The 21,816-nt window shown below is 34.8% G+C and overlaps 1 protein-coding gene across 1 annotated transcript in view; it reads left to right on the top strand.

Moving 5' to 3' along the window:
* Positions 1-21,576, top strand: part of LOC109097557 (otogelin-like protein) — a 38,429-nt gene extending 16,853 nt beyond the window's left edge. The window contains exons 26-57 of the mRNA XM_042744491.1: positions 137-271; positions 422-568; positions 657-776; positions 1,421-1,537; positions 1,886-2,042; positions 2,976-3,002; positions 3,098-3,271; positions 3,984-4,262; positions 4,563-4,680; positions 5,491-5,570; positions 5,685-6,376; positions 7,332-7,509; positions 8,936-9,078; positions 9,171-9,194; positions 9,296-9,388; positions 9,666-9,849; positions 10,297-10,514; positions 11,196-11,337; positions 11,462-11,647; positions 11,730-11,942; positions 12,759-12,863; positions 12,948-13,055; positions 13,506-13,607; positions 13,720-13,824; positions 14,726-14,766; positions 14,858-14,921; positions 15,024-15,202; positions 15,637-15,741; positions 16,298-16,417; positions 16,500-16,545; positions 20,238-20,317; positions 20,458-21,576. Coding sequence (XP_042600425.1) covers positions 137-271; positions 422-568; positions 657-776; positions 1,421-1,537; positions 1,886-2,042; positions 2,976-3,002; positions 3,098-3,271; positions 3,984-4,262; positions 4,563-4,680; positions 5,491-5,570; positions 5,685-6,376; positions 7,332-7,509; positions 8,936-9,078; positions 9,171-9,194; positions 9,296-9,388; positions 9,666-9,849; positions 10,297-10,514; positions 11,196-11,337; positions 11,462-11,647; positions 11,730-11,942; positions 12,759-12,863; positions 12,948-13,055; positions 13,506-13,607; positions 13,720-13,824; positions 14,726-14,766; positions 14,858-14,921; positions 15,024-15,202; positions 15,637-15,741; positions 16,298-16,417; positions 16,500-16,545; positions 20,238-20,317; positions 20,458-20,658 — 4,683 coding nt within the window. The 3' untranslated portion in view covers positions 20,659-21,576. The remainder of the gene's footprint in view (positions 1-136; positions 272-421; positions 569-656; positions 777-1,420; positions 1,538-1,885; positions 2,043-2,975; positions 3,003-3,097; positions 3,272-3,983; positions 4,263-4,562; positions 4,681-5,490; positions 5,571-5,684; positions 6,377-7,331; positions 7,510-8,935; positions 9,079-9,170; positions 9,195-9,295; positions 9,389-9,665; positions 9,850-10,296; positions 10,515-11,195; positions 11,338-11,461; positions 11,648-11,729; positions 11,943-12,758; positions 12,864-12,947; positions 13,056-13,505; positions 13,608-13,719; positions 13,825-14,725; positions 14,767-14,857; positions 14,922-15,023; positions 15,203-15,636; positions 15,742-16,297; positions 16,418-16,499; positions 16,546-20,237; positions 20,318-20,457) is intronic.
* The last annotated feature ends 240 nt before the right edge of the window (positions 21,577-21,816 follow it).

Below are 21,816 nucleotides of genomic sequence, written 5' to 3'. Positions count from 1 at the left end.
GTTTGATTGATGCTGGTGACACAAAAATCACACATTTTGTCTTTAAGAAAAGGTGTTGTATTTCAGAGGTAGAAATGATAAAGTGTCATGCGTCCATTGCACACTATCATTGTGACAATCTTGTATCTAAATGTAGAGTGTTGGTGCGACGGAGGTGTCCATCATGGCTCAAAATAAAGATTGCTATGAAAGTGGCATTGTCTGCATGAAGTACCTGCTCATCTATGTTGGCCTTACTAAAATCTACTTCAGTGACAACTCTGGTAAACCTGTGAGTAAAAGACATATCCCATCTTTAGCTGATTAATGACACATTTGTGCTTTCATAAACTAGGAGACTGGTTATTGTTTCTATATTATCTTGTAGTCTGTATTTACTGTAGTCTGTGTTGATTTGAATTGGTTTGTGTTTGTCCTCCAGAGCTCATCTACTGTTGTGGGAAGAGGATATGAGTTTCAGTTATGGGGTGCGGGATACTACACTGTGGTCCACTTTCCTGCTCAAGATCTGACCATTTTATGGGACCGCAAGACCACTGTCCATATTCGTGCTGGACCCCAGTGGAAGGTCAGTGTCGTTCTCTCTGAATGAGCAGTATAATTTAATACTCTATAAACTGTATTTCTTATTATAATGTATTTGGCTGTGTTTTTAGGGTCAAATGAGTGGTTTGTGTGGAAACTTTGACATGGTAACAGTTAATGACATGACCACAGCTGGACATATGGAGGTCAGTAACGCACAGGCCTTTGGAGACAGCTGGGCTGTTGGACAGGTATGACACTTCAGGATACTATGAGACTGGAGTACACTAAATGTACACTACTGTTCAAAAAATTTGTTTTTTTTTTTTCAGCAAGAACACATTAAATTAATCAAAAGTAACAGTAAACAAATGTTTATGCTGTTACAAAAAAACTAATTTAAATAAATGCTTTTAAAATTCTGTTCTTCAGAGAATCCTAAAAAGTGTATCACAGTTTCCAAAAAAAAAAAAAAAAAATCATTGATATTAGTTCTTGTTCAGCAAATCAGCATGCTAGAATCATGTGACACTGAATACTGGAGTAATGTTGCTGAAAATTCAGCTTTGCATCACAGGAATACATTTGATTTTAAAATATATTAAAAAGAAAACTATAACATTTTTAAAAAATGGAAACTTATTTTAAACTGAAATAATATTTCAGCTTTTACTGTATTTTTGAACAAATAAATGCAGCCTTGGTGAAAACATTTAAAAAATCTCACTAACCCCAAATTTTTAATGGTATTGTATTCTTAAATGTTTCATGCTAACTGTGGTTTCTGCTATAGTTTTATTACTAGTGTAAAATCATAGTAAACTGTACTGTGCACTAGAGTTACACTAGAAGTTTACATTGACTAAACAGCTTTTATGTGTTTATGTGTGTGCAGTGTGAGAGCGACTTTGTAGTTCGCAGACCGTGTGAAGGAGATCTCAGTCGGCAGCCGTATGCTAAGCGGGAGTGTGGCCTTCTCTACAGTGACGTATTTGCTCCATGTCACAATGTGGTGAGCAGCTCTCCTCTGGGGTTTAACAACACATTTGGCCTACAGATAAAAAAGGCCATGTCTTACCCACAGCCACACACAGGCTGGAAGACAGTATCAGAAAGACACACACACACACTGTCTGACTCTGCGATGAACCATCTGATAGAAGCTTTGAGATGGTTTGCCGTTCAAAATCTGGCCACTAGGGGGCTGTAAAGGTTTGAAAAGCTAGAACATTCCACCATTAACTCATTCAGGTGGAAGTCAATAGGCCTGAGTGTGTGTTGCATAACCAATTGTGTGACAGGCTACTTGGGATTTTAGGCATCCATGTATTGTGTGTAACTAATACTTGTGATCTTAAAGGTGGATGTGACCTGGTTTTATAAGAACTGTCTGACGGACACCTGCAACTGCAACCGTGGGGGTGACTGTGAATGTCTGTGCACCAGTATTGCAGCATATGCACACAAATGCTGTCAAAATGGTGTCACAGTGAACTGGAGATCCCCCACCGTGTGTCGTGAGTACAAGCACACACATGAGGAAGCAAATGAACTTTTGACCCGTTTGTGCTGTCTGTCATTGAGGTTAATGGAATGTGATAATAGAATGTGTCCTGTTTAATTTTATTTTTTATCTGAGCAAAGAATAATGACTGTCATACATTTTTACCTTGATTTATAGAAGACACCCACTTAAATGTCATTCAGTGTAACAATAGCTCATATACCGAGAAATCTTGTCAGGCATATTTAGAATCAGAATCATTAGATGACATTAAAAGACTCACAGAATGACAGTGCAGCCCCCCAAAACTAATAAATTGTCATTTTAAATCTTTACCAAGTTTTGGCACTATCCTACAGACCACTAGGTTTTACCAATTTGTCAGCAGTTCTTAAGTTTTTAATCATTTAAAATATAATGAAATTTAGTATGATCACAATTTCTTTTATATATTTTTATAGGTACATATTATTACATTTTTACATAAATATGTATCTGTTACACTAATTAACATTATGTCACCCATATTTTGACATTTTATATTCACAAATGTTATTTGAAACATTAAAGTAGACAATTTAATTGCCTTTAATATGCTTTCTATTTATATAAAATCACTTTTTTTAATTTAATTTGATGAGGACACCAAAATGAGATGTCTTGTCTTTGGCCCTAATACCCACAGATAAACCAACATTTCTAATGCAAAACTAACCCAGCATTCAGTTTGTACTTTTCAAAACTGCTCATCTTTGCTTCGATCTGTTTATATAATCAGACTTTGATTCCATATTCTGTTTCAGTTGCAGATTTGTCACATTAAAAAAGTTAAATGCGCAGCTAATGCTGTTTTATGTTGCTTTTTAAGCTGGTAATGTTGAAATAACGCATGCAAACTCATAATACTACGTGATTGCAGCTAATCTAAGTATTTTTCTTTTAACAGCATATGACTGTGAATATTACAACCAAGGTAAGAATTATTTATTATGTTTATTTGCAGGAAAAACTTCTGTAAGCACCAGAAGATCTTGGCGCTAACCTTTTTATTTATGTATGCTTGTTTAGAGTTGGGAGAGGGTCCGTTCATTCTGTCAAGCGCAGAGCAGAATGACTCTGCATGTGTGTTTGGGGCAAATGTGAGCAGTGGTGAAGTGTTTCCCCTCCTGAGGACCAATGCTCAACCCAGCACCATTTTCCACTTCATGATCACAACTGGACTATATAAGGACCGAGCTTCCAGTGAGCACACACTCTTCACTTCAACAGCAAAACAAATAAGTGAAAGAAATCACAGAAGAAAGAGATTAAAACTAACATGTGATCAAACACATGCTTAAATGCAAAATACAATGACCTGGTGTTTTCAATTTGTTGCATTAAATGCTGCTCCGCACTAACTGCATCTTTGCAAGAGCTGTGAGTTTGGGTCACTTAAAACGCAACGCACAAACCACGTTCCCAAATTTCTGACGCGAATAATTTATAAGTCTGTTGTTATATTCACATTTAAAAGCATAGTATTAGTATATTAGTATTAAATATTAGTATTGTAATTTTACTGTGAAGTAAAACAATAATAATAATATCAGCAATAATAATGCTTTGTATTTTACAGTACGATAGTATTAATTGCTATAGTAATGTATTTCTTAATTGATTTGTTTCATTTTTATAATTGAAATAATAAAATTTAAATATTATTTTTGAATAATAATTATTATTAAATGTCAATTTTTTTATTTTACATTACAATAGTGTTATTGCAACTGTAATATTTCTTTATTGATTTATTTTATTATTTAAATAATAATAATCATAATCATAATAATAAACGACTGAACAAAAATGACCACCTTCTGAAATTGTTTTTCATGGTTTATCTCTACCATTTATTTTTAGGCTGAATAGTAGCATCTACTGATGTTGCATTTTTTATTTTGCACTGTTTCAGGACTTCCTGTTGTTTCACTGGAGTCTGCAGAGAGGCCCAACTACTTTCTGTGTGTTACTGGGAACCGTGGGTTACGGTTGGAACACTGGCAGCCTGGGGAAGAGTTCAGACGGAAAGCGACCTTCATCCACCACCAGGGTCTTTGGTTACCTGGGCGATCTTCCTTTGAGTTGCACAGTCAGAAGGGTGTCTTCCTCACTCTTTCTCATACACACGCTCGTGTTCAGAACTACGACCACTCATACACCTTCAAAATCAGCAGCAGTTTTATCATTGATGGTAAGACCAGTCTGCAAATATCTATATATCAAATATGCTGTGCAAATATAAATTATCTTATCATCAGGCCCATATTACCTACACTGATTGTGGAATGGATATAAATATAGAGCAGTGGATTAAAGAGAGCAGGCACACTTATTGGAAATGTGGAGTTCTGCTGATGCACGTCATAAAAGCTCATATTACACTGAAAATACACTCAAAAAGCTCCTATAAAACATCAAGCTTACCAACCTCATTTGCAGTGCTTTCTCTAATGTCTCTAATGTTTATGATGGCTGTTTTCCTGCATTTTAGAGAGCAGTTTTGTGATCCCCTACCGCTTGATGTGCGAGTGGAAGTATCATGCATGTGCCAGTCCATGTGTGAAAACATGCAACGACCCCAATGCCACACGCTGCCAGTTTTTACCTCCGTAAGATCATGTGCATATGCTAATTCAATAAAATATGTGACAATTATACAAAATGTGCCTGGTAAGGCAGGTATTATACATTGTCATGTTTTACTACAAAATCAAAAGGAAGATATTTATGAAAATGAAGTCTTCAGGACTAGGGGACGGGGCCTTTTTGTGTCGGGGATGACAAAAAAAAGATTACAGTACTTTTGAAATCACAAAATGAATCATGGTTACTGAATTTAATTAAAATCAATGCTCCCAGATTTCTTTAATGAAAAAACTTAATATAAAACAAGCCTCTTTATCATAATTACAGCAAAAATACTGAAAATAGCTTATACCATGGAGCCTTCGAATATTGTGTTGCTCAACGAAGAGCCTCTGGGTCAAGAAGTATGAGAACCACTGCTTTGGGAGCATTAAGAGTTTTGCTCTGTAACATTATCATGGCAGGTTATCACTTAAAATCACTTAATAATCACTTAATACACTTTAAAGCATACTTTTTTACAGTAAATCTAATGAAAATCATCAATGAGGACTATAAAATAAAATAAAATAAAGACTAAATCAGAAAACTAAATTAAAACATCTGGACACATTGCAGTAATTTTGGAGTGAGTACAGTATGTATGTGTTTGTCGTGAAAATCATATCACAATGCATAAGAAAATGTTAAACAGGCTACATGTTCTTTATCAAAATCCATTATTAAGTGGAAAATATGACCTAGACATATTGTTATGAGATTCACCTGTACAATTTCTTCAGAAAAAGTAAAAAATCCAAATCTGTTGTCTTTCGCTCTCTGATCTGGTCTAGAGTTGAAGGTTGTTTTCCACGTTGTCCCAAGTCTATGCTGTTGGACGAAGTGACCAGGCGGTGTGTTTACAAAGAAGACTGTACGTGTAAAACCATCATTTGCATTACTTTCATCTTAATCCTCTCTTTTATAAACATTTATGCACACTGTTAGATTTGTCTTAGCACCTGTGTTGTTTCTGATGTGCTTGCAGGTGTGATACTGTCTCCAACTCCAACTCCTTACATGTTCGTGACCCGATCAAACCGAACCACAGCGGCTCCAACCTCTGCTCCTACAACCACAACAACTCCCTACACCACAACGGCAACACCAAGCACCTCTCCGAGCACAACTGCCAGGACTACAATCATAACTACACCTTTGGAACCAGATGATTTAATTGGCAGCCCAACTACACCCACATTACCACCAACCACAGTCTCTTCAACTTTGGCTACCACCACCTCCACTGAAACTCCCACAACTCCCTCTCCACCAACCACAGAACCCCCTCTAGTCAGCACTGCCCCACCCACCACCACAGCCACGCCCACTACAGAGCCCATAACAACAGTTTTTACCACTTTATTATCTACCTCGACCACAGAGATGCCAACCACACCCGAGGCCACCACCGAACCAGAGACAACGTCTCCAACAACCACCGTCCCGCCTGTTACAACCACCACTGTCGTTACAACCGAGACCACAACATCAGAACTGACTTCAACAACCATCACCACAGAGACAACATCTGTCTCCACAACAACCGAGGAGCCCTCAACTACCACAGCATCTGTACCAACAACCTCTGAGATATTGCCTTCACCCTCCCCTTCACCTGAGACAGCAGGAATAACAACAGTGCTTCCACCGTTCCTTCTACCCACAGGGCCTTGCACGGTACGAGTTTGTGTGTTAGGGTTGGTCATTCTTAAAAAAAATATTCAAATATATTTTATACATGGAATGGAATGATGTTTGTGCTGTTCAGTTCTGTTAATGGTTTATGAATAAACAGTGAATGAATAAGAGCCATAACACAAATACATTCAAAGGACAAGACATTTTTCTAGTGTTGTTATTGTTAACTAAAACTAAAACTAGTAAAATTAATTTTCAATAATTTAAATAAAGAATAAATTTAAAAAATCTAACTAAAAGAGAAATAATTGATTAGAATATTTTAAATCGAAATATTCTAAAATGCAAAACTAATAAAACTTACAAAAGCTCATAACATATACATAATATTCATAATAAAAACTCATAATATAAATATAAATTGAACAAATGAAACTAAATAAAATCTTTTACTTACCTGTACATCCACCTAAGACTCGTTAGACTTAAGAATCAGAGAATTGTTAAAGTCTCATTCCTAGTATGTCTGAGTGTTCTAAGAAAAATATGTTTTGCCAGTGATAAGTTTTGATTCATCTTCCCTGAGATATCAGTGATGAATTCAACAGTACTAAGTTAGAGTTGACATCTCCCATTTCCCTCCCTGACCTGGATACCTCTATGACACATTTACACACACATGCTCATAAATATTCACATCTTCAAAGATTAGTCGGTAATCCACATAGGGTGAACACTACTTCCAGTCTTAACTCCTTGTTCTTGAGTCATTCCTGTCCACTTGCCAAGATGTCGGTGCCCTGAGGGAAGAATCATGAGTTAAGATGCGGTACAGTGAATAATTGATGAATCTGTCATAATATAACACAAAAACAGGCATCAGAAAAGACAACTGATCAATGTGTACTACCTGAAATCATCCCAAGGTGCCTTATATAGTTTTTGGTGGTGGAAGGGTTTATGTGCTGTCTGTCTCTGTTTTGTATCCATACAGCCTCCATATTCATTGCGTGTGGATGAGTGCAGTGAGTACATCTGCTTTAATGGACAGCTGATGCTGCATAATTCTTCTCAGCACTGCAGATACAACATCAGCCAGCCACAGTGCAACCTGCTGGGCACACCGATCCAGACCAACACAGACCCCTGCTGCCCACTGTGGCAGTGCCCATGTAAGCCATACACACATGACCATTCAGATTTGATCTAGATGGGAGGTGTTTATATCTCTGGTATTTTAGTAGTAGTTATATACTATACTATTGTATTTTATTTTTATTTTTAGTTTTCCTTTTTGATTTTAAGTTATTTTTAGTATTTTTTTAAAAAAAATGTTTTATAGATGTTATATAGATTTGATTTATTTTCAACTTATTTCAGTTAGTTGCAAAGGCAAAATTTCTTATTTTCGTTTAAAGGGATACTCCACTCCAAAATAAAAATTTTGTCATTAATCACTTACCCCCATGTCGTTCCAAACTCATAAAAGCTTTGTTCGTCTTCGGAACACAATTTTAAGATATTTTGGATGAAAACCTGGAGGCTTGTGACTGTCCCATTGACTGCCAAGTAAATTACACTGTCAAGGTCCAGAAAAGTATGAAAGACATCATCAGAATAGTCCATCTGCCATCAGTGGTTCAACCGTAAACCACAAACGCTTACACTCTTCTGTGTCAGCCACGCTGCACGGATGCACTGTTTTCGTTCAAATCAAAGTGTAAATACATGTATAAATGATCCTTGTGTCACAGCTGACACAGAATAGCGTACACATTTTGCGTTCAGCGGATATTCTCTAAAATGGCACTACGGTGATGTGGTGAGACACATAGAATAGTTGAATAAAGTCATTATTTTTGTTTTCTTCGCGTACAAAAAGTTTTCTCGTTGCTTCATAACGTTATGGTTGGGCAGATGGACTATTCTGATGATGTCTTTCATGCTTTTCTGGTCCTTGACAGTGTAAGTTACTAGGCGGTCAATGGGACAGTCACAAGCCTCCAGGTTTCATCCAAAATATATTAAATTGTGTTCCATAGACTAACAAAGCTTTTACGGGTTTGGAACGACATGGGGGTAAGTGATTAATGACAAAATTTTCATTTTGGGGTGGAGTATCCCTTTAAGGTTTTTTTAAAAAGTTTAAGTCTGTTCACACAGAAGACGATAACTAATAACTATAAAAATAACACTTAATAAATATAGTTTTAAAAATCATTCTAAATTGGAATCACTTTCAAAGTGATTTTTTTTTCCCAGCTGATGAACGCTAAAAACTTTGACAGCCAATCAGTCCCCATCCTACTTTAAAGAGCTTGAGCATTTAAAGCGTCTGATGACAAAACTGCAGTGCATTCTTATAATAAACAGAACATGATTGTGCATTGGTTTGGACACTAATAAAGTTATCTTTATTGTTATTCTTCTTGGTGTGCACAGACCTTAATTTTTTCATCTAACATTTATATTCTATTTCAGTTAATGAAAACTATTTTTAATAGTTTTAGTTAACAATAACAACACTGATTAAGTTAAAGTGTTCTTCAGAAACAGTTTGTCATGTTATTGGCTTTTAATGTTTGTGTGTACTGTCAGGCCGCTGCTCTATAATCTCTGACCTGCGTGTGATCACATTTGATGGGAATAATGTGGCTCTGTATGATATCGGTTCTTATATTCTGGTCCACCTGCCCAGAGAGAAAATAGTCGGTCACATTGAGAAATGTCCAACCAGTGAGGTAAACCCATGCTATCACTTTACAATGCAGAAATGTACTGTCATCTATATATGCTTTTCACATTTTATTAAATGCTTGACTTTTTCTTCCAGAGTGTGAACTACATCAGAAGACCTGTAAGTGTGTTTTTATCTTATTTATGTTCAAATGTTATCTACTGTATTATAATCATCCTAATGAGGATCACAAGCTCATTTACCTTCTCTCTTCCTGTTAGACTCCCTCTGGTGGAACCTCTGGTCTGTGTTTTAAGAAGCTGAACATTACAACTCAATCGTACAGAATAATGGTCAACCGCTTGGACCGGAAGGTAATGCTGGCAAGATTTGACCTGTTTAGTCATGAAGTCATGTTGTTCTCAACACAACAAAATGCAAAACTGTATTTTTAGTAGCTATTATTTCAGCAGCCATTAAATCATATAATATTGTTTGTTTTTGAGTAAACTCTGTAAAATCCAAGAAAATGGCAATTAAAATTTGTTAACCAAGCAAAATAAAGTCAAAATTGTATCGTAATTCATGCATCTTGTGTCTCAACGTAATCCTGGCTCATAAAAGTGATTTCTGTTGTTTGATCTGACACAGGTTTCAGTGAATCAGATTACGGCACGGCTTCCTCTTACAAGGCAGAGCCTCAATATTGATGACACCGGGACCATGTACATCATTAATACACCTGGTGGGATCAACATAAAGTGGTACCACAGCACTGGCATCATGGTCCTACAGTACACGGCTCCTGATAACACCTCCACTAGGGGGCTCTGTGGTCAGTGTGTTGTACTTGCGTTTTGTAGACAACTGTGACCATGAAATCAAACTGTATATGTCCCTGTTTAATTTCTTAATCAGTATCTGTGATCTTATTGTGCACAAATTATCAATGCATGTTTGTGCTAAAGAAGAAAATTGCTTTTAGAATCTTTCATCAAAATGTAAACTTTTCTGCTGATGTAATCAGGTTTCATGGATGGGGAAAAATATTTGTAAACAATAATATAATATCCTACTTTTCACAATATGTCCAAACCCAGATAAAAAATGTCCCACTCTGCATGAATATTTATTTAGTTTCATTCTGAAATATGTCATATTCTAGAAGCTAAATGTGTTTTTTCATGCTTCATGTTTGAATAATTGAACAGCCTTCGGTCATTTGTGGTCATGCAAGTGTGTTTGGTGTATTTTGTTACCAGCATTTTATTTTCTTTGTCAGGATGTTGTGATGGTAATCCAGCTGATGACCTGCGGCTGCCCAATGGTACAGTGGTCCAGGATATTGAGGACATCCCAGTATTTCTGCACGGATGGATGGTGGATACGTCAGAGGATACAGATTACTTCCGCAGAGTGGGAGACAACTGCACCACCGGCAACTGCTCCAAATGTTTCACCATGCTCAACCAGAGACCTTTCTCTAAATGTCACCACAAGGTACTACACACAAGCTTGAATACATATTCGTGTGCAGGCATCCTATTTACATCCATTGCTTTTAATAAGAAATTTGAAAATACTATTGGTCAACGTTAGCTATAAAATCTTATTTAGCTGGTTCACATTGTAAATAAATAAATAATAATTTCATTTTCGATACACATTATTTGGCCCATATAACTCTATATACCAATAACTCTATACCAATAACTCTATTGTCCTCCCATTTTCAACTGTTGTTATTGCTGACTAAAACTTAAACTATTACAAATCAGTTATAATAATTAAAATAAAGCTGAAATAAATAAAATATAAATATTACATAAAAAAATTTAAATGTTGCATTAGCAACTGAAATAAAAGTTAATAAATCTAAATAAAAGTAAATACAAGTTTGAAGTTTAAATAGTTGAAGTACTAAACTTACTAAAATAAAAATAAATTAAAGCAAAATAGCCCATAACAAAATTACTAATGCAAACAAATTAAAATTAAATATAAAATAAAGGCTAATTCATAATATTAATAAATACTATAATACTATATAAAGAGTACTAAAACAACACAGATTTTTACTTTAATTTGACATTTTGTTTTTAATTTGTGAACGTTCATACTTGCCCTACATGTGACTTGACCATTTTATATTGGATTATTTTTTCGAAATGTTGTTTTGAAGTTTCTCCAGAACACTTCTGTGATAAGATATGGGCTGGAGACCTACATTATAAAGAGCATGAGTGTGACTTCCTGGCTGCTTATGTGGCCATTTGTTACACGCATCAGATCTGCTTCAGCTGGAGGAAAAGCAACTTCTGCCGTGAGTGTGTTTACAGATACTGGTTGGAAGCTTTTTCATAAAGGTTTTTGCTTAAATGCTTAATTTTCGACTGGTAGCATATTTTTTTCACTTTTTCATATTTGTTATGTGTTTGTACACGCAGCACTCAAATGTCCTCCTGGTAAAGAATATAAACCCTGTGTGAATACATGTAAGACTCGGACATGTCAAAACCGAGATTACTATGAGGAGAGCACCTGTTCTTCTATCAGAGAGGAGTGCGTTTGTAAAAGCGGTACCATTCTGCACCGAGCAGACTCTGCCTTCTGTGTCACCGAGGACCAGTGCGGTGAGAATGCCACACTATGTGTTTGCTCGCATTAAAAATAAAGTGCTGTTGTGATAATGGGCTGTTATTTTCATGTGATCAGTGTGTACGGATAACGATGGTGCTCCACGCGCCCCGGGTGAGGTGTGGAACGGCTCTCTGCGTGGCTGCTGTCTGTTCAAGTGTCTGGAGAACGGTAGTATGGTTCCTGTGGAACCCGAGTGCAGTTATGAACCTGCTCCGCTGTGTGAGAGGGAGGGAGAGTATGCAGTCGATGTGCTGGAGGAAGGAGTCTGCTGTCCAAAGAAGATTTGTGGTATAAACACACATGGATGTATACTCCACAAATCCATCAGAAATAGTGTACCATCCTGGGACATTTGATGTACTATTTTATATGTGTGTATATATATATAAATATATATAAATATATATACATATATATATATATATATATATTTTATTTTATTTTTTTAAAGAAATTAGTACTTTTACTTTGCTTGTTGTGCATTAAATTACTCTAAACAGACAGAGAAGAGAATAAATGCATCACAGTTTCCACAAAAATAAAAAATAAAAATCAGCACAACTGTTTTCAACATTGATAACAATCAGAAATGTTTCTTAAGCAGCAAATCAGCATATTAGAATAATTTCTAAAGGATAATGTGACACTGAATACTGGAATAATGCTGCTTAAAATTCAGCTTTGCATCACAGGAATAGATTACATTTTAAAATTTATTACAATAGAAAACAGCTATTTTAAAATGCAGTAATATTTCAAAATATTACTGTTTTTATTGTAAATAAATAAATGTCTTGGTGAGCATAAGAGACTTCTTTAAAATCATTAAAGTTGACAAAAATCTTAATTAGGTACACACATAACATTTAGATTTTATCTTTCTGCATGAAAATTATTTATCTTGTTTGTTTGTCCCCATTCTCTTTATAAATATGTTTATTAATTTTATTTATCTGTTTTTGTTCTTGCAATGAAAATAGCCTTAGATGCTGATATGGCACAAAACATCCAAATAAATGATGAAACAAATCAGATCTGCACATTAAAAATGTACAGTATTTCCAAGAAAATATGCGTGATTAATGCTTGTGTCTTTGTGTGTAGAATGTAACCTCACCATCTGTCAGAGTGAAGTGCCCAGCTGTGAGAATGGAGACAAGCTGGTGATTGGTTACAGCGCTCTGTCCTGCTGTCCTGAATACAGATGTGGTAAGAGCTCATGTAATCCTTACTCTGATTGGCTGTTTATTTGGTCAGTGGACAAAGGTCAGACTTCTGATTGGTCTCTGTTAGAATGTGATCCGCTGGCATGTCAGAGTGTTCCTGCCCCGATCTGCAGAGAAGATCAATTCCTGGTGGAGGTCAGAGGGGCACAAGCTTGCTGCTACAGCTACATGTGTGGTAATAATATATTAGAAATACTTGAATACTACAGCTGACATTCTCATCTCTACCTTGACAATACATTTATTTTTGTATTAAATTATAATTAATAATAAAATAATTTTCAGAAGGTAGTTTTTTTAGTATTTAATTATAATCGAACACACACACACACACACACACACATTAATGTACTAAACATATGATTTAAAATAATTATATTTAATAATTGTAAAGCCTGTATATAGTATATATATATATATATATATATATATATATATTATATATATATATATATATATATATATATATATATATATATATACTATATGTATATAAATACACAAAGATATAAAATTATTTATAATGCTTTAAAATATACATTATATATATAAAATACTCTTAAAATGATCATCTTTTGTGATTTTATTGTGGCATGCTATAGTAATAATTTGAATATGTTTGCAGTGTGCGAGTCCTGTATTGACCCTGTACCAGTGTGTCTGCCTGGAGAGATACTGGCTGTGGATGTGAACACCACTAATCACTGCTGTCCACAGTATCATTGTGGTAGTTAGAACAAACACACAAGCAGTCACTGTACTGAAGTGCCCAGTCATTTTGTGTTTCGTAATGAAAGGAGAAGCATGTCGTGTTTAAAGGCTGTGTCTTGCTCTTTCAGTGTGTGATATGAGTCTGTGTCCTGAGCCCAGTGTGAGTTGTGCTACTGGAGCTGTACTGGTGAAGAGACCTGTGCCGGACAGCTGCTGCCCAGAGACACACTGCGGTACTGGACACATGCACACTTGCCTAGATATCTAAACAGCGACTTCTTTTTGTTTTTAAGATAATCAAGATAATTATACTGTTCTTACTACAGAATAAGACTTACTCAAACCCTCCAATTATCCTTTTGACATTTTAGAAGGCATTATTTTGTCCCTTTATGCACTATTATTCCTTTTGTGAATATTTATTATTTTTTTGTTGATTTAGAAAAAGTCTGTGGATATTTTTTCAACAGTTCTCTTCTAAATAAAGCTGAACTAAAGCATGCACAAGCACAAAGATAGAGAAATATTACACTAAAATGTAACATGCTGTTGCCATGTGTTTTGTACATGAGTACAATGTAAATTGCAAGATATTATTAGTACACTACCATTCAAAATTTTGGTGTCTGTAGGATTTTTTTTTTTTTAAGAAATTTATATTACTATTTAGCAAGGATGCAAAAACTGATCAAAAGTGACAGTAGAGATATTTGTAATGTTACAAAATATGTGTATTTCAAATAAATTTCTATTCATCACATTTCTGTTGTATTCATAAATGTTCTAGTCATCAAAGAATGAAAGAACATTTCAGCAAATCAACATAATATTTTTCTGAAGGATCATGTGGCACTGAAGTAATGATGCTGAAATTTCAGTGTTGCATCACAGGAATAAATTGCATTTTGAAATATATTACAATAGAACACAATAATAATATGTCACTATATTACTGTTTTGAGAAATAAATGCAGCCTTGGTGAGCAAAAAAAATTTACCCACCCCATACTTTTAAATGGTAGTTTATGAATCAAGGTTCCATGTAATACCATCACTTTACCGTGCTATTGCCATACAAGTATTTTTTTTTTTTTAAATATACTTAGTTTCATTTGTAACATTTGTTGTTTTCAGAATGTCAGTGTCACAACGTTACACTTCCTGTCTGCACTGTGGTAAGTGTTTTAAAATGTATTCTGTGTGTGAATACTGTCATAGTGAATTCCCCTGTAACCACAGTGTTATAACGTGACCTTTGTGTTAAAGGGTGAACTGAGAGTGGAGGAACCAGACCCCGGCGGCCCGTGTGGATGCCCACTGTATCACTGCAGTAAGACTCGTACAAACACTAACACACTCCAAATGCCACACTATTCAGTGAAACTGAAATACAATTGTTTTTTTGTGTGTCTCTGTGTGTATGTTTGTGTAGAGAAGGCAGAAGTGTGTCTGTTTCAGGGCGTAACGATATTGAACCCGGGCCAGTCTATGGTGCAATATTTTGAGGGGGAACTGTGTTACACTGTTCAGTGCCTCACACATAAAGACCCCAGCACCGGGTTCTACGCCATGGAGGTCACCACTGCTAACTGCTCTGAGAAGTGTGAGCCTGTAAGTCACATGACTAATGCTACTTTTAATATATGTATTAACAGATACTTCCACAAATATGAAAAATGTGGCATGATTTTCCATGAAATTCATGAAAATGAATTTGAAAAGGGATATAAGATGAAAGAAAATAGGTCAATATAGGTCAATGTACAATATAGTCAATCATAACAGAGGTGAGCAGCACTTTCAGCCATCTAAGGGTTTTGGTGCAAGAAAATTTGAATAACATTCAAGAAGTGGATTTCAGGGAATAAACAATGCTTCAGAAGTGTTGAATATGGCCTATTTTGGACAATACTGTATTATATTTACATACATTACATTACATTGTGTGTTATGAATTTATTATGTTTTTTTTTTTTTTTTGCTTTTATATTTCAAATTGCTTTATATATATATATATATTCTGTTTTATATTTCTGTTACTGTAGCATCAGGTTTATGTCCCATCCTCTGATCCACATGTGTGCTGTGGCTCCTGCAAAAACATCTCATGCTCATATCCCAGTGAAAACGGGACTACGGAAGTATTTATGGTATTCTACACTCATCATCTGGTACTTTTTGTTAAGCTTGTCAAGCCTGACATATAAAATCATAGTCAGAAAAATCTAATTTTTTGAAATGGAAGAGTTTATTGAACCTTCAGACTAAATATTTTTTTTTAAATCTATATGCATATGTGTTTTTGTTGAGTATTTGATATTTGATACATTGGGCTTTTATGGCTCATATAATATGATATACTGTAAGAGAATATGGAGCTCATTCTCGAGAAGGAAAAACACCTCAATATTATTCAGGAGAAAAATATGCAATTTGGTGCAGTTGCTGATACTCATATGACCAAAACGTAAGATGAAATTCTGATCTGATTCTGATTCACTTTATTTGTGAACATTTTCCCCTTTGAGGATGTGCACAAATGGAAATTTCAGATTTTCTGGGGGCATTTTTCAGTAAATTTATCCACAGAAGTATTGCTACCCTAGGTCAAAACACACACAAAACCACATCGTTGTTATCATGAAATCCAAAGAGCCTGAGCCACACATGCATTAACCTGAGAGTGTATTTTGATGTGGTTTGCAGGCAGGAAGCTCATGGGTGGCTAACTGCACACGCTTTGACTGTGTGGAGACGGCGGTAGGCGCAGTAGTTCTGGCCTCTGGAGTGGTCTGTCCTCCTTTCAATGACACAGAATGTATTCAGGTCTGACTAAAATCAATGCGTTCTTATAGCTTTTCTGTAACAGTTTGTGTTGTTTTTCTAAGCTCTGTGCTTTGTGTTTCAGAATGGAGGCATAGTTCAAACGTATGTGGACGGTTGCTGTAAGACATGTAAGTAAGAGTGTCTGGGGCTGGCTGTGCTTTCTGGGAATGCTGGGGGCTGTTTGGAACAGCATGATGGAGAAGCAGTGCTGGGCTTTACTAGCTGCTGGTTGCATTGTGGTTAGATGCTCCCTGTTGTCCCGGGGAAAAAATGAGCGCTGCTGTACACATCTCACGGGCCTCTTTCATTCTTTTCTTTCAGTTTCAATTTCATGTGCTTTTCCTTGTTTTCAATTCTCTCTATAATACAATGAGTGTACACGCCATGATCTAGGAAGAAATTGATATATTTCAGCACAAAACAAAGTGCTTACAGGGTTTTTGTGATGAAAACTAATGAAAGCCAGATTGCTATATGGTTCTCCTCTCTATGCATTCTTAACTTTATCTTTGTCTTTTGTGGCTCAAGCTGGATTTTGTGCTATGGGATTGGTGTTTGTGGTTTTTAAATGCCTCTTGTCAAAGCTTGGTGCTTTATGTACAGTATAAACAGGTTCAGATGAGTGCAATCAGAATCAGTATGTACAGTAATGGCTTGTCTGAGTTACCAATATGGGTTTTTCAGTGGCCATGTTTTAGTTTTTGATCAGCTTAATGACATCTGGGTTCTCATATTTTTCTAATGTCAATGAATTTTAAAATTGTGATATCTAAGCCTAAAAAAGTAATGGAAATTGATCAAATCTAAAAACAAGTTACAGAAACATAATACATTTAACACATTTGCTTGTTTTTCGCTATAAAGTATTTAATAGGCTTGGAACTGTGAGTGAATTCGTTATTAAATGATTTTTAAAAATCCTTATCCAGCTGTCTTTAATAATAACTAGAAAAATAATTGAAAAGTCATGGGAATGAATAGGTTAAAAGGTTTGGGATCTCTATATTTTGCACAATATTTAATTGAAATGCACAAAAACAAATAACCAAATATTTGAGCATTTATTGTCTTGGGTTGCATTTTATAAAAACGTAATCTTTTGTAGATGTATTTATTTGTTAGTTGATTATTTTTGTCTATAGCTTTTTATAAATTTTTTATTTTGTATGTTTATATTTACATACATCTTGCTGTTCACAATTCTGGGCCAGCAAACGTTTTTGAAAGAAGTCTCTTATTCTCACCAAGGCTGCATTTATTTGATCAAAAATACAAAAGAAACAGCAATATTGTGAAATATTGTTACATTTGAGAATAACTGTTTAATAACTAATTTTAATATAATGGAAAATGTCGTTTATTCCTGTTATGCAAAACTGAATGTTCGGCATCATTACTCCATTCTTAAGTGTCACATGATCCTTGCTTGTTTGATGTTATTTGTGTTGTAATTCTTTTTTGTTCTTATTTTCTTTTTTGAGTGTTGAATGCATTTTTTCAGGATTCTTTGATTAATAGAAAACTGTAAAACAGCATTTATTTGAAATAGAAATCTTTTGTAACATTATGAATTGCTTTACTTTTGATCAATTAAATGCATACTTGCTGAATAAAAGTATTAATTTCTTAAAACAAAAATACTGACCTCAAAACTTTTGAATAGTAGTATATGTATTTTTGGATTACTTATAAACCAAGGAAAGCATATTGGAAAATGCTGCATGAATCTGTTTTTAATAAACTCTTAGATAAGAGCCAGCGGTCTTGATTACATTGGCATGGCATGCTAGAGGGATTCAGAGGTGATTTTGAAGGAAAAACTCAACATGTCTGGCATGTGCCTTTGCTGGCTATGTGCTATATTTGCTTCCAACAAACTGGTATGTTTTCTTTGTGTAAGCGGTGGGTCTGTGCATCTTTTTACGCATGAGGGCGCTTGAGGGCGCAGGTTTGTGTGTGTTTGCATTGGTTTGGGGCTCTTGTGTTTGTGCTGCGTGCTGGAAGCTTTACGAGCGACTTCGACTAAAAGAGTTTGTTATCGACTTGTGAGTTTGTGAACCTGCCCCTGTGTGTTTCTCAGGTGCTGGACTTGGTTTGTTGCCTTTTTCCGTTAGTCCAGTAACACCCACTGCTAGTACTAACTGTGATACAGGTACTCACTCATTACTGAATTATCTTTATCTGTGTCTCATAACATTGTGTGTGTTTTGAAGAAAATATCTTGCACTTATCACTTTCAGTCTTGCCATTATTTTCTTTTAGTTTGAGTGAACTGATTGATTAAGTGTTTGAGACATTTGGCCTGTAATAGGAATTTTATTTAATCACCCTCATGTTGTTTCAAACTCTTAAACTATTTTTTTTTCTGTGGAAAACAAATGAAAAAAACATTTTTTAAATCTCATGCAACACCCTTATGTTTAATTCAGATATGACCTGCAGGTTTTGCAGCAGGTTTGATGCTTATTTTTATGACCATTTTTTAGATATGAATATATGTATTTTGGTTGTATTTTCCTATTAAAATAGACTTAAGTTTTAAATTTTTCCCTTAGATTTTTAATTTTTTTAAATTGTTGTTTTGGGGGAGGGACTTGAAAGCATAATGAAGTATAATGAACTTTTATTTAAAAAACATCAGTATTGATGAGTAAATAGTGTCAGAATCATCCTTTTTGTGAACTGTACCTTCATAAAAATGATGATACTCACACTCATGAGCATCTGTGTAAAATTCACAAACAGACACAACTGCATTGCATACACACATCTCACCTCCCACCCTCTCAGACACACAGCTGTGAAGTCTAGATTTATTTTCTGTAGAAACCCCCTGATAAATCTTCAAAACCTGTCCTCCGTTTGAACCTCCCGAATCTCTGTTTCAAAATGAATGAACTTGAAATTTATAACACTCAAACACTGCCCTCAAAAGAGTTAAATACCTTTCATTTTATCATTGTTATACAAACAAAAATGACATATGGGTGAAAAGTTGAGTTCTCAATGATGCCACTCGATCATTGTCAGACAAATGTCACCATGGTAACTGACATGTCAATCAAGTGGAGCCCCCAAGGTGCAGCAATAATAGTTACTGAGCCTGCTGTGTTAATGTGTTTGTGTGTGTGTGTGTGTGTGTGTGTGTGTTTGACTCATTATTATAGCTGCATTTACAAAGATTAAACTTGGTTTAGCTGTCAAAACAGGCCACATATCATAGATGAATATTTCTAAGCTTGTGAAAATGCACTACTAAACATCAATAAGTTTTTTTTTAATATGTATTTTATTATTAATAATGTTATATCAAAATATCACACACATGTTTAAGTACTGTATGAGTATGTTTAAAGTCAATGTAATGTATTTGTGCATGTTCCTAAACATATTGCTCATTCTTCCATATATATATACTGTATATAAAACAGTAGGTAATGCAGCCTTTCTGAAATCAGGCTAATAATATGATTTTTTATATATATATATATGTATAATGTAATGCTAGTTAATGTAACATTACAGCAATAATAAGAAATAACAATAGTCAAATCCAGATGGATAAAAAAATGGATCAAAAAGTCCTGCTGACGTTTTCTCATTTTTCGATTTTTAATTAAGTACAATTTATATTATTTGTTTTATTATTTATTATGTAATACATTTTTGTATCTTTTCTTCCACTCTGTGTCACATTCCAGAATAAAAATGGCTTATAATCATAGTTTCATGTTGTCTTAAAACACAAAATGCCATGTTTGTGTTCATTTGTAAGTCACAGTTTCTGTGTGTGTGTGTGTGTGTGTGTGTGTGTGTGTAGGCAAAGAAGATGGTAAAACCTGTAAGAGAGTCGCCATCAGGACCACCATCAGAAAAGATGACTGTAGAAGTAACGCACCTGTAAGTGTGAAAGAACGCTATGAACACTATGATTCTCTATTCTCTATTCTGTCTTATCTATGAAATACAGTACAATAGAGTGTAATTCATCTTCTGTAGAGTTTACGGTTAACATCATGTTTCTTTATTTTTCTCTTCAGGTGACTGTGTACTCATGTGATGGAAAATGTCCGTCTGCCACCATCTTCAACTTTAACATTAACAGTCATGCACGTTTCTGCAAGTGCTGCCGTGAGAACGGCCTCCAAAACCGCATCATTCAGCTGTACTGCACTCGAAATGCCACTACGGTGGACTATTACTACCAGGAGCCAATGGACTGCTCATGCCAGTGGAACTGATTCCATGCGGACTGTGTGCAGTAAAGTTAAGATCTCAGTGAGAGCACTAGCTTAAAACCACAAACTACTAACACAATCACTGTATTTGTTGTGTCTTTGATATCTATAATTTATCTGTAAGTACAGCAGGTGAATCAAACATTTATTCAAACAAGAACAACAAACTGTTTAGATTTTAGCATTAACATTTGTTAAATGATGAAATGACATGGGGACGAGTATTTTAGAATCATTATTTTCCATTAACATTTGAAATACATTTATACATTTTAAAATCTTTACTTTTAACCAAATGCTTTATTTAAATGGCAACTTTGTGCTTTTTCTAACAAAAACATGATTTTTTTTATTACAGTTTTTAATTACAGAGAAAATAAACAAGCCATTTTTAAGCTCTGTTCACATCAAGAGTGATAATGATAAAGATAACTATAAAGATAACTATATCCGCGTCCAACCCAACACATGATTTCCCTATTATGTTTTTTATAAGCACGTTGCAGTTTTCTAAATCGCTTCAAAACAAGATGGATTCTGATTGGCTGTCAGTGTTTTTATCATGTGATTCCAACATTGTTGTTTCTCTGTGCTGTTATTGTTATAGTTGAGTATAGTTGCAATTTTTTTAAATTTAGAACAGTTTTAAACCTTTGGCATTATCGTCCTTTGTGTGAACAGGTATTTAAGTAGGCATGTGATATATAAAGAGAAATCCCACACAGTTGCTTGACAGGTGCATCCATCACTCACTAGCTGTGTTGACATTCCGTCTCAAAAAACATAACGAGATGAACTTGAATTTCCATACTATAGCCATAATGCCAAAAAAAAAAAAGATTTCTGCTGCAAGTGAACTAAACTGTATAAGCCTAAATATGTTTAGCACATAGCAAACTACATATAAACCTGCATGCTATTGTCATTTTTTTTAAAATAATAAAATAAAAATACAAAAAAAATACAAAAAATGTTTTTCCATATGCAATGTGCAAATCAGTCATTTAATTGATTTACCAAGCTATTTTGTAATATTCCATTCAATTAGCCACAGATTAGTATACAGATACTAGATAAGCAGATACAAATCATTTAGAAAATTTAGAAGTTTTGTTTCACCTTTGTGTGTGAATATTCCATTTAAAACATTTCACTGTATAA

The sequence above is a fragment of the Cyprinus carpio genome, chromosome B18 (assembly GCF_018340385.1).
Source record: "Cyprinus carpio isolate SPL01 chromosome B18, ASM1834038v1, whole genome shotgun sequence".
NCBI lineage: Eukaryota > Metazoa > Chordata > Actinopteri > Cypriniformes > Cyprinidae > Cyprinus > Cyprinus carpio.
Note: the sequence above shows the minus strand (reverse complement) of the source record. Positions and strands in the feature narration are given on the sequence as shown.